The sequence below is a fragment of the Vipera ursinii genome, assembly GCF_947247035.1.
Source record: "Vipera ursinii genome assembly, chromosome: 1".
Taxonomy (NCBI): domain Eukaryota; kingdom Metazoa; phylum Chordata; class Lepidosauria; order Squamata; family Viperidae; genus Vipera; species Vipera ursinii.
Genome location: NC_139512.1, coordinates 179,919,705 through 179,933,428, shown reverse-complemented (window position 1 = coordinate 179,933,428; position 13,724 = coordinate 179,919,705). Strand labels below are relative to the sequence as shown.

Below are 13,724 nucleotides of genomic sequence, written 5' to 3'. Positions count from 1 at the left end.
TATTACTCCCCTTCATTTAATATTTCAATATTAATGTTTTTAAATTCTCATCAGATTATTTCATTTTGAAAATTGAAAGGTGGAATGTAAACATAAGCAACCTAGTAAATGATTACCCTCCATATAAAGGGGGGGTTTGCTATCCCTAAGCATATTGACTTAATAATTTATATTTATATTTATATATTTATTAAACTTATATACCGCCCTTCTCCCGTAGGACTCAGGGCAGTTCACAAGGTTTTTAAAAAAAAACAATACAACAAATTACAAAAATTAAAAACAATTAAAATGATTACATTAATACAATAATAATAATAATAATAATAATAATAATAATAATAATAATAATACAATAAAACAATACTAATTTATAAGTACTAGGTATATTTTATTAATTGGTCATCTATACAATGCCTACTATTGGCTGATGGTAACATTTTCATTCTAATTAATCCTATGTATATTGTCCACTATATAGAAAATGTGGTTCATATTTATTTTGAGTTAAGTTGTCTTTGGAAAAAAAATTCTTCAAATGACATCCTATCTATTGGATTTCACAGAAATAATATAGCCATTATAAACTAAATAAATTCAATATCATCATCTCCTACACAAACTTACTAATATTTTTTTTCAGATTTACTCCCAAATTTTGACAGCCCTATTATTTCTGGAACACCCTATATATCTGTCCAGAAAGTTATGCTACTGAACTCATTGGGGCTTCAGATAAGTTTATTTTATTTCATTTCTTTATTTAATGCTTCTTCAGACACATCAAGAAGTTTGATTCATGTTTGAATGTCATTCTCTCTCTCTCTCTCTCTCTCTCTCTCTCTCTCTCTCTCTCTCAATCTATCTATCCATTAACTGATGGAAATTTGGTAAAACAAATTAGAGATCAAGGTCAAGCACATATAAGAAGGATATATAATGCATTGATAGAAATTGATTCAGAAACAGAACTTGTTAAAGATTGTATGATAAAGTGGGCCCAGAATTTTCAGGAGGTTATAACAATGGATACTTGGGAAAAGATTTGGGTTAGAAACGTAAAATTTACACAGGCCCAAAATTTAAGAGAGAATTTTTATAAAATGTTTTATAGGTGGCACTTAGACCCTAAAAAACTAGCAAGTATGTATCCGAACTGCCAGCCCAAATTTTGGAGGTGTGGTTGTGAGGATGCAACGTATTTTCACATATGGTGGACTTGTAAAAAAAGTCAAAGCTTTTTGGATTAAAAGTTGGTGGAATATGCAAAAGATATTTAAGAAAAAAATAAGGTTTTCTCCGCAGTTGTTTTTGTTGGGTATTATTACAGACTACTGTTATATATACTAAATTGATGTTGAATTTAATTACGGCAGCAAGACTTTTAGTAGCGCAATATTGGAAGAAGGAGGAACTGCCGACTATAGAAGAGTGGACTTTGAAAGTTTCTAATTTGGCAGAAATGGCAAAGATTTCAGCATATTTGAAAGAACAATCGCAACAGAGATATATTGTGGAATGGAGAAGATGGATTGAATATATTCAGAATAAATATGGGACTAAAAAGTTTCATTTAGCATTTGAATAAGTAGTGGTTTTATATGACGTATTATTAGTTATTTGTTATTTGTTAGTAATATAGTTATGACTATGGAGAGTTAAAGTGCGATAGAATTTAATGTTTTATTTTTGTTGTTAGCATATTTTAGCTTAAGTTTGTGAGTTTATACCCTGTATTCAGCTCTGGGAAGTCGGGGAGGGGGAGGGGGAGGGGAGGGGAGGGTTGGGGGAGGGGAGGGGCGAGGGAGTTTTTTCTATTTTAAAAAATGTATTGTAAAACTTTTCAATAAAAAAAGAAGTTTGATTCATGTTTTAAATTCCTACTTTCTATACACAAAAGTATAGATATGTTTTCCCACATATGTTTTCACATCATGACCAATAAGATTGAGTCATGTGGCTGGGGAAAATTAACATAAACACACATATTTTTGTGAATTATGAGAATGATCAATGTGGCAAACCCAGTGTTACATAATCTCCTGTTTTTAATATCTAAAAACAATGACAAAATAAAACAAAGGGGAAATTCCCAATAATCTCACTTAATATTGCCTGACTGATCAACTGATAATAGTTTTCTATAATGGTTTTCTATGAGGCACAGACACCTGGGGAAGAGTAGGAGTCTTCCTAGCTATAGTGAGTCAGCTGAGAGGCAGAACAGTAACAAAGAGCTGAATGTTAAACGGGCAGTCATCCCATTGTATCTTAAAAGTAATAAACTTTAAAGGCATTGTGTCTATTTTACTTGTTGCACAAAGAGAATATTTTAGTTTCAAAGAAAACATTGCCAGATGTCAGATTTCAAGAAAGCATGTTCTTTTTTATTAGCAAAATGGTTTAAGGTTTGATTAGTGCTTGAAGCTGTAATCACAATTAGGATATTAGACTAACCAATTACATCCGTTTATTTCTACCATCTCCCTTCAGTAGCCAGAAGCATTTATAACTAGTTACAGGCAAAAAAGAGCTGAAAATAAGGTTCTTCTTGGGAGGTTTTTTCTTCACTTTCTTGAGAATAAATAGTTGTCTTCTTTAGAAGGTGAAAGTAAAATCCAGATAATCAATCCACTTTCATACAGGTAGCCCTCAATTTACAACTGTAATGGAAACTGCCCATCATGGTCATGACAGTCAATAAGTGAACACTGCAGTTAAGCAAACACTGTGGTCATTAAGTGAAACAATGGTTTGTTATGGATGTAGTTTTTTTTGAAAACTGGAAGTAAATGGCAGTTTTCAATATAATTGTCCTAACTTGTGGTCATGTGACCATGGGACTGTGGAAATGGCTGTAAATGGGCCATGTTGCCAAATGCCAGAAGGTCAGTCATGTGACTGTGGCTGGCCAACTATTGGAACTTTGAATTTGGGTTGTAAGTAACCCCAAGGTGGGACTGTCAGAATTGGTAGTGGGTTAAGGACTACCTGTAATATAAAGAGTATTGTAAACAAGCCATTTACAAAAAGAGCTGATGTAATTCTTATAAGCACAAGCTGCTAACTCTGCAAGCCATATCTTTATGATTAATCTATATCAGAGGTCTTCAAACCTGGCCCTTTTATGAATTTTATGAATATAAATGGGATTAAAAAAATTATGGATTTCAACTCCCAGAATTCCTTAGACACTAACCTAATGCTTATAAAAGATTAACATAGTAGTTAATAGTATGAACAAATAGAAGGAGCACCTTTATTTTTAAAAGCCTCCAGCATGTTCCTGAAATATATTTGTTAGTAATGGGTGATAAATGTTTCATATATTCCTACGATCAAAAATACAGTGGGAATGAGAGAAGAAGAGAATTGCTCCAACAGATAATCTAGATGGTTTGGCAGCTTTGCTCCACACTGCTTTTTGAATTCTGTTTTGCCAATAAAGGTTGATGGAGCCAGAGCTCACAGCTTATTCAGGTTGCTAAACTTTTGTCTTGCAGGCCTAACCATCAGTGAAGAACAAGAAACTGAAATGGAGGAAAAGAGAATCGGGATGGAAGAAAGACAGTGAAGATAGGGAGCAAATTTGTTCCCAGCACAGACACTGACATACAGTAGGGTAAACACGGTACCTAGAGAGGCTGCCCTCAGCGGCCAGGCCCTGGGAGTCATCGAGGACATTGGGTTCACTGCAGGATGGGCAAGGAGGTGAAGCATTTAAGGAAGAAAATATGTTTTTAAAGCATGCAATTGTCTCTGTGTTCAAAGAAAATAAGTATCAGAAGGATAGTAGAGAAAATAAAGTAGAGCAAATTGGCCTCAACACTAATTCCCTGAAGAGAAGCAATGAAAAAAACTGAAAGACGAATTTTCCTCTAGTCTAAAGAGCTTCCTGCATAGAGAAGATGTGAAGCAATGAATCTCCACATTTATATAATACATTTAGAGGCTAACTTCCCTCTAGTCTCAGTGAAAAATACAATTCACGATATTAAAACCATTTTTTTCATAGGCATAAACAGTAGACAGGCATTTGAGCCAGTGGTGGGATTCAGCCAGTTCGCACCACTTCAGCAGAACCGGTAGCTAATTTTTTGTTGCCTAGGCCCAGAATGGACTTCTGGAAGTGGCATCCACACAGAGAACTGGTTGTTCACATATTTGTATCCCACCACTGATTTGAGCTTCCCAATTTCCTCTACTTCCCAGCCACTGAACTGAACTACTGAGCTGGGAGATGCCAAAAACACTTATTTGGAGAGGATATATAGAGTATGACACTTATCCAACCTGCAGTCCTCTGATCTCCCAACTGTATATTTGGAAAGATAATTAAAATATCCTCAGCAGCAGACAAGTCTATGCTCTCTTGTGATGAAGGAATCTTTGAGCCATACAGCTGTCTAAACAAAACTCCATAGCATTGTTCATATAACATTTGGGAATGTTATGCCCCAAAGTACAGTGCTTTTTTTCTGATTTGTAATACGATAGCACATTGCAGTAGTTTCTCCTTACAACAAAAATGTTCAAACCTTATCTATTTCACTTCTCGGTTGTTGGGAATCAAAAACACTTTAATCAAACTGGTAAATGCTTGTAATTTTGTTGATTTTTCCCCCAAAATATGTTCACGAAAAATGTTTTTTCAGCTTATAAGTAGTATATATAGCAGAACATTACTGATTTTTTTAAATATTAAAGGCAACATAAATGTGATATATTTTTTTGTATTAAAGCCAAAGTTCTTTGAAAAAACTGACAACTGCTAGCAGATTTGACATGGAAGAGGCCTCCAGAATGCAGGGAGCAGCTATCTGTGAATAATTAAAATAACCATATCTGTTTCCAAAGGCGATGAAGCACAGAAGATCTTTGGCTGTTCTATGATATTTTTAAAACTCTAATACAATTGCTTTTAAGCAATGAAAAAATCAATCACAAGAGCCACAGAGTGAATTCAGACCAATTTGTTTTCCAATTGGTAGCCTAGGTTTATAAAGTTTCATCTCCTGTGTTGTGTTTTCACTGTCCAGAGCTATAATCTACCTAAATACTGTTAGGTATATATCACCAGATTAAATCCATGCTAGTTAGTTACCTTAATTAAGTTTAGGGGTGGGGAGGGGGAATACAGGGGTCTCTAATACTTGCAAAATGATTGTGAATATAAATTATTGCAATCCAAAGCTGTTGCTTTACTAATTTGTGTTATAACTAATCCTGTATTTCTCCATTTCTGTTTGCCTCTGCCTTTCATATGCCTATCTTCAAAGATTTATTACAAGAATAAATTTGCTTGTTCAATGTGGAATTATAGAAATAGTTCAGCCATCCATAGATCTCTCCTCTGAGCCAAATATGTCTGCTTTTGATTTTTAATGGTGCATTTGCAAACATTTCAGGCAAAGATACATTTCAGCACTGGGCTTTTGAACCTGATAAGTCATGAAAAGCAACATTAACTAATACACCTCTTTTTTTGCAGCTGGTGAGAAGTACCTAAGAAAGCCTGAATGTTTATAATAAGAATGATAATTAAATATATTTCTTTTGCAAACACTTGTAAAAAGCCAGGACTGGACCTGCTTTATTTTGTCTGGTCTTCACACTAACATTTCTGACTTACAAGCTATATTACATCTTTGTAATTTCTGTTCTTGTGAAAAATGTCAGGAAATGAAAAATAGTCCATTTTGTTACCTTTGACTGGGTAACATGCCCACTTCAGGCTGAGGTGCAGATATGGTGGAGAGATGGCTGGAGAATCGCCTCCTCCCAATGGTACCCATAAGGTATGCTTCCTGTTCACTTACCACACTGGGCATGCTCACTGAATCATCTGAAAGGAATTCAGAGGGAAGAATGAAAGGCCTTCATTTGGGGCTTCAAGGGTCAGCCTGTTGGGATGATAACTTCTTCTATAGGTATTTCTTTGGCTAGCAATGCCAGGCCCGTCATGGCTGACAAGACTCAAGAGAAACTCTCCACCTCTCTTATAACTTGCCATTTATTTAGCAAGTTGAGGACTACCTGTATCAGAGTCAGTTGGAGTGAGATGGGCAACTACATAGATAAACAAACAAACAAACGAATATCATGTCTAGGTTGGTGAATACTTACTTTCCTCATCTTCTTCATCTGTCCTGCTTAAAGTATCCTGGGAGGCTTGCTGAGAAGGCTCACTATCCTGTTCCCAAACGGTTCCAGTGCCAGTATTGGAGCGGGACATAGTGGCAAGGCTCAGTCGATAAGCGGAGGTGGAGGTTCCCACAGTGCTAATGGAGGTCTTCCCTTGGTAAGCTAAAACACGAATTGGGCATGAGGGAATGATAATTATGCTAGTGAAAAAGAATAATGCTACCAAAGTAAAAGGAGAGGCATATGATTCTGAACCATCAGTTGAAGAGTGTGAAGGATGAACACTGTGGGTAAAGAAAGGAGCAGCTTTCTTTTGAAATGTACTTAGTTTAATTTCATGCTCCTATGAAATAGCAAGATACATCTCACCATCCTTAAGAATGCCGCATCAGAAATTATAACTAGTAACCATCGCACAATATTTTTCTCCCAGTGTCCTAAATTAAACTTTAATTTTTAGTAAATAATCTTTCAATCACCATCACAATTCAAGTTTACAACTGCTTATAATTATGAACGACAATTCTTACAAATTCAGATTTGTCATTCTATAATACGAGTTTGATAAGAAGAAAAAACACTTGGGGGGTTTGGTGTGATGCTGGCATCGATGTTCTTTTTTGATCAAACCTTTCCTGTTTCCTCATTTTCAGCCTCCCTTTTCCACCAGTGTCCTCACCTGATCCACTATGCACAGCCTCCTTGAGGATCTTCAGTTCATTATTGAATTCTGCAATGAGAGAGCTCTTACAGAGAGGGCGGGGGATGAAGCGCCGCTCCAGCTGGTCAGCAATGTGTTGTCGGGCAGTCAGTTCCTCGTGATTCTCAGCTGGCTGGGCTAGCAACTGAGGATGACAATGGCAGCGGACAGCCATGAAGACTGGGAAATTTTACTTGCTATTAATGCACATACAGAACAACTATTCTCAGCCATTATCACGAGACCTGTCTGTTACAAACCCAGAGTGAATCAGACATATTAATTTGCAAATCAATACTTTTGAAACTGAATTTCTGGATTTGAGGGGTATTCCTCCTGCTTGCAAAAGCACCTTATTGCAAAGACATGTCTTGTCCCTAGCGGAACAATAATAAATCCTGTTTGCAAAGTCATTTCAGAAAGAAATTCTGACTAATATCAATAGCGAATTACCTTGCATTGAATAAAAGGACGAAGAAGTACAAAAATAGGAATTCGAGTGCGTACAATAAAATCCAGGAAATCCCATAGGGCCAGCCCTCCAACTTTTCGCAAAGCCATTTCTTTGACTTGCAGACTCAGCCAATACCATTGGCTACCAAGCTGCCGCTCAAAACAAACAAGGATCACCTTCAAAGCTAAAAAAAATGAGACAAATAAGTCCAAAAAAATTAAAGAACAGTATCGTGATAACAAGCCATGCATGCTTGCACATTCAAGATTTGAAATAGACTATTTTTGGGAGGAAAACATTGCCATCCTATCAATTTGATCTCAAAATTCACTGCCAGATAGAAATTCTCACTCACCCAAGTAGGCTGCTTGACTAGTGGATTCAGCCAGCCCTTCCTTACGGAGGTCCTTTCCTACATCTCCTGGTGTGGAGCAGTGAGCAGGGGAGCTCTCCAGCATGAAGTTCTTACTACGTGAAGTGCTAATAATGCGAGGTGGCAGTAAAATGTTAATGACTGTCTGGAGCAGCAGGAGAACTTCAGGCTGCTCCAGCCAAGGGCTGTCTGCATGATTCAAAAGGAAAAGACAAAGAGCAGATCAGGCTTTGATTCCTATAAAAGATTCAAACACACATGATGACACATGAACATTCTGTAAACCACAATAAGTTTCCCTACCTTTTCCTTCTGTAAGCAGAAGACAAAGTTATTCAAGAACAAACACAGCAAGACAAGACAAAGGAATCATGCTCTTACTTGGTATTCCTACACTATATTATACTTGGTTTTGATTTTTTAAGAATTGAGGCTCATTGTAGACTTTGGGCTTGCTAACCAAACAGACGTACACAGGCCTTTGAACAGCTAAGGACTAAACTGTACCCTCCCCCACACATTCTCAGGTGGCAAATCAGAGCCTAGCCTAGTGTGAATGAACCCTTTGGAACAAAATCAGATGCATTGCAGATATGGTTATGTTAAATAAGTTTAAACTGGACGAGTAGCTTATATAGAAAATGTGTGTTTTCCTTGTTTGTCTCCATTTTTTTCTTACATATAGGTGAATGTTTGCTTTGTCCGGCCTGCTCTGTCATTGTCCTGATTTCAAAAAGGGGAATTCCTCTGTCAAAGATTTAATTCAGAAAACACAGCTGAAATGAGAGAAGGACACTACAACACACTAATGTTCTTATCCAAGTCCTCAACAAACCCTACAGACAAAACACCAGAAATAATGCTTGTGCCAAAAGAAACACGAAGGTATATAACAATGCACAAAATTGCTGTTTCAGAGAGGCAGGCAGGAGGGGAAAACAAAATATTCTTTCTGTTAATCAGACCTTTGCTTCCTGATCCTACTGTGAGCACAAATGGAATCAGTAGATTTAAAAGCATTCCTTCCCTTCTCTCCTGATTGGTGAATGGGGAGATCACATGGCTTAAGGGAAAATCTTCTTTTAAAGCCTGTGCAGTGATAATAAAAAAAGATTAAATATTAATTAAAACTGGTAGGTTAAAACAGCAAACTTTTAAAAAATTGGATCCACAGATACTTGGTTCACCCAATGCATTACAGGACAGGTTCACCACCTTAGATTTTTAGCTTCAACATAATCAATTGATTAAATTTGCAAGATTTGGGGCTCATTGACCTATTCGTTTTAGTCTAAAATGATGCAGATAGTATACTATACTGATAATTACCTATGCTAATTCAAACCAAAAGTTCTGAAATAAAAAAAAAATCTAGAAAAAAATGCAAGGGAAAGCATTTTAGCCATTTTTAAGATTTCACTACATCTCTCTGAAAATGTACATTTGGAAGACCATACCTATCATTTTGTTTTGATCCTGATTCGGCCAAATGCCAAAGATTGGACAGATAGGGAACCGGAGCAGAAAGCCTACATCTGGAAAAAAAAATGTCATCTCTTCTTCCTTCTCACCTTATTTTAGCATCAATGGAGAACTAACCCCTACCCCCAAACAAAGCACAAAATTTGCATTTTCCAAAGTAGGAGCAATACAGTGTAGCATCCCAAGTTACTCCACAGAGTTTAAGTTATTAAAAGAGTATACATGATAATGAACAATTTTAAAAAACATTAACAGATAGAAGTCTCAGATTATTTTCATCTATCTGATAGAAATAATTAATATTTATTTATTTATTTATTTATTTATTTATTTATTTATTTATTTATTATTGGGACTTATATGCCACCCTATCTCTCGAAGGACTCAGGGCGGCTAACAACAATAACATACAATAATACAGAAGTTAAAAGAAAATTAAATTAATGGCCCCTGTAGAATAAATTAAAATTAAAATTAAAATAAGTTAAAATTTACAGTTAAAAATTGTAAACATAATTAAAATCCCTGTCAGTCCAGGTCAGCCAGGTGGAAAAGGAGTGTTTTGAGGCCGCGGTGAAAGGACTGGAGATCTTGGGCCATCTGAAGCTCAGGGGGGAGCTGGTTCCATAGGGCTGGTGTTCCCACAGAGAAGGCCCTCCCCCTGGGGGTCGCCAGCCGACATTGTCTAGCCGATGGTACCCTGAGGAAGCCTTCTCTGTGTGAGCGCACTGGGCGATGGGAAGTCATTCCCGGCAGCAGATGGTCCTGCAAGTATCCCGGGCCGAGGCCATGTAGGGCTTTAAAGGTAAGTACCAGCAACTTAAATCTCACCCGGAGGACAACCGGTAACCAATGCAGATCACTACCCGCGCGGCCGCACTCTGCACCAGCTGAAGCCTCCGGGTGGTCTTCAAGGGCAGCCCCATGTAGAGAGCATTGCAGTAATCTATACGGGAGGTAACGAGTGCGTGGGTGACTGTACGTAGGGCATCTTGGTCCAGAAAGGGGTGCAACTGGCGTACCAGGCAAAGCTGGGCAAATGTCCCCCTAGCCACGACTCCAATATGATCTTCAAAACTGAGTCATGAATCCAGGAGGACGCCTAGATTGCATGCTCTATCAACGGGAGGTAACATCTCTCCTCCTATAACTAATGATGGAACCTTTTGGACTAAATGAGATGCCGGTACGTAAAGCCACTCAGTCTTGGCCAGGTTGAGCCGGAGCCTGTTCTTCCCCATCCAAATCTGTACCGCTTCCAGGCAACAGGACATCACATCGAGGGCATCACTGCTTTGGTTCGGGGTGGAGATGAAAAGCTGGGTATCATCAGCATATTGATGATACCTCACCCCAAAGCCATGGATGATCTCACCCAGCGGCCTCATATAGATGTTGAACAGGAGAGGCGAGAGTACCGACCCCTCTCAAGTAATTGAAAGGATAAAAGAGGGGGGGAAGAGAGAGAGAGAAAGAAAGAAGAGAAATAAAGAAAAGTTGACAATTAACTTCTGGAAATCTGGGATAGTTAACTGATAAGCAATATCTTCTAGATATAATAAATGGGTATGCAAATTTGAAATTATATAGAATGCTTCAGAGGGCAGAATGTAAAAATACCTGATCTTCAGATTTGTATAAAGCATTTCCATGAAATTAGCTTTAGCCTTTCAAGTTTACAACCTACAAAATACTTATTGCTTCAGCACTTTTGTAGCTCTTATTCTTCATCTAAGAAGCAAAAATAAATAATGCTAGTCTACATTGTCAGGAAATATAGTTGCTCATGTCAGGTCTTTGGTTGGTTTCAATCTGCACAATTCCAATGTGACTCAATGGAATTATGCTAAATTGACACCTACCAAAGACTTGGAGAGTTGCTAAATGCTGAGTTGTGAAACTTCAGCATAAGTATGGGGAAGTATGAACTTTGCCTCACAGTTTTTGCCCAGCTTTCGCAGAAAACGAAAGAGCACCAGTGGACTGGTGTCTCAACCACATAAGAAGCAAAGCCTGTCTAACAGGCAAGGCAGTCACACCTGAATCTGCAATGCTACAAGCCGGACAACAGCTGTGCTGAAGGGTAGAGGTGGCGAGAGATAAGGGCTGAGATGAAGAAGGGGTAATCCATCGGCCACACTGGAAGGTCCTACTACTCCCATCACCTGCAATACAAACACAGCACATCACCTTGACCAACGATTTCAATTCCATCCATGCCATACCCTCCAATGTTAGTAAGGTACACACTTCAGATAGCGCAAGACTGGGATGCTCAGGGCCCTCCACATGTCTTGCGGTAGCTGGGGTCAAGAAAGGAATGGAGTGGTTCTAACAGGAAATGGATGGGAAGGAAAAGGTGCTACTACAGGGTTAGCAGAAGGACTGGATGGAAGGCACAAGGAAAATCAGCAGAATTAAGAATGTATCCAGTACTAGCTCTGAATAACCAGCACTGTACTGGTAGAATAGGTGGGGTTGGAGGGTATGCCATGTAGTTACTGTACTCAATGGAAGCATGTACTTGAAATCACAGTGTACTAGTTATAATGTCCTGAGTCTGATCCAGATTGGATTTAACACAATATTCAGATTCCCTTGTATGATTGTTCATATAATGTTCAGATTCTTCTCTTGTATAAGAATTAAACTTGCATGGGGATAGAGGGAGGATCTCAATGTATGTACTGTACATAAGATTTTAACATAGAATTTATGCCAAGGATAGTTTCAGGCTATGACAAAGGGCCTCTCAAAACAAAAACAAAAATCTACTATCAAATGGTGCAATGGCTACTCAAAATAATTGAAACTTATATTGAGACCTACCTGCTTAGTGGAAGTGTAGGAGTTTTTTCAGGAATTTGGTAATGACAAATTACATAATTTGCTATAGATTTCCTAAATGTTTGGCTAGAACTTAGATATGCAGGGAAGGGGAAAGGTTTCCGATTATTTTTTACATGAATCATATGCATATGACAGGTAAAAATGGGCAGGACTTCAGTTAAATGATCATGGGACCATTTTGGCACAACTACAAAATCCTGGGCACTTTTTGACACCTCCCCATCACAAGCATCTTGTTCTGGTGAGTTTTAAATGCTGGATTAATAATTATTAATATTGTTTGGAGGAATATTGAAGTACTCGTTTCTTCCAGTCTGTTTTCTATCAGCTTTGTTTGTATTTCAGTAACTAGATCTTACAAAGGAAGATCTTAGAAAAGAAAATAGTATTATTCCATTTTGAAGGAGTGGATATCCACTAATTTTCTTTTTTAATTATTATTTATTAGGTTTGTATACCACCCAACTCCCTAACAATTCTGGGCAAAGAATAGCAAGTAACAATTTAAGAATAAATAAAACAATACAAGAACATACAAGAACAAAGGAATAAAAGATAATCAGGTGGGCAGGAAAAATAACAAGTCCACACAACCTAAAAGGGGGCTTCAATCACACTCACCAAAGGCCTGGCAAAGAGTTAGGTCTTCAAAACACTAGCAGGGATATGAGCAATCATATTTCAGGGGGAATCTTATTCCAGCGGGCAGGCATCTTGTGATAACTTTCATGCTATTTAGAGTAGGTCTCCAAGATATGTGCCTTATCAACATCTTTTGCAGACCCCACAATGGGTGGGTTTGGAAAAGCTGATGTGATTTACTTAGAAGCTTGGACGAATTAAGCCTCAAAATGGGAAACAATCTTTGCACCTTTTAACAGATCATTTCATCCCTAAGATTCCCCAACTTGGATTTTGAGACATTCAGTTTTTGAATTTAGTTCTTGATATGTGCCACAAATCCCAGTATGGTCCTTTAGCTGATGAAAATTAATAAAGCTGATAATAAAGCTCCTGGTGTATCAGACCAAAAGTCAGTTTACTTCAATGTTTTTACTGTTTGTCTGACTTCAGCTGAGTTTCCTGAATTTCCTACATTCTACAATCCTCCAGATTGTAATCAAAATCTTTTCAAAAGATCACTGGAAATGCCAACAAACTTAAACTAGTGCTATATATAGGGAAATTATCCCAGTATATTAGCTTTCATTTTAACAGTATAAAAACTATATTTTTACCCATTTACCTGAGTTCCTACTTAAATGACATTTACTATCACAGTAAGTATTCTAGCTTCTTTCATTTTTTTAATCGAACAAGTATCACACCTGTGAAGGATTTATCTATTGTTGAATTGTCTTTCAAGTCAGGTATAATTATAGCAGTTTTATGCATGTCAAGGGCACACCAAGTCAAACTGATGTTCCTTAATGCAATCTAGAAGCACCCATGTTAAAGAGTCAGAAGGATCTGAACATCATACAAAAGCACCCCAAACTTTCTTTAAACTATGAATGTTACGAATGGCAAAACAAATTTATTCTAGTAATTTGTTGAGCTAATAATTAATGTCTTTTGGCATTATTTTTACAAGGTGAGGCTGAATAATGTCTCCAAGGTCCCACACTTCTTTCCAACTCATCTGCCAGGTGTATACAGGTGTGTGCAGTATCCACCACCCCACTCTCCAACTTGCAGCCCTCAACTCTCAGCGCAACATG

The 13,724-nt window shown here is 37.5% G+C and overlaps 1 protein-coding gene across 1 annotated transcript in view; it reads right to left on the bottom strand.

Annotated features, from left to right (window-relative positions):
* UNC80 (unc-80 homolog, NALCN channel complex subunit) overlaps positions 1-13,724 on the bottom strand; it is a gene marked incomplete at its 5' end in the record, with an annotated part of 192,180 nt that overhangs the window by 23,937 nt on the left and 154,519 nt on the right. The window contains 8 exons of the mRNA XM_083369438.1: positions 3,636-3,692; positions 5,707-5,845; positions 6,127-6,306; positions 6,824-6,989; positions 7,298-7,482; positions 7,654-7,860; positions 8,637-8,760; positions 11,193-11,318. Coding sequence (XP_083225564.1) covers positions 3,636-3,692; positions 5,707-5,845; positions 6,127-6,306; positions 6,824-6,989; positions 7,298-7,482; positions 7,654-7,860; positions 8,637-8,760; positions 11,193-11,318 — 1,184 coding nt within the window. The remainder of the gene's footprint in view (positions 1-3,635; positions 3,693-5,706; positions 5,846-6,126; positions 6,307-6,823; positions 6,990-7,297; positions 7,483-7,653; positions 7,861-8,636; positions 8,761-11,192; positions 11,319-13,724) is intronic.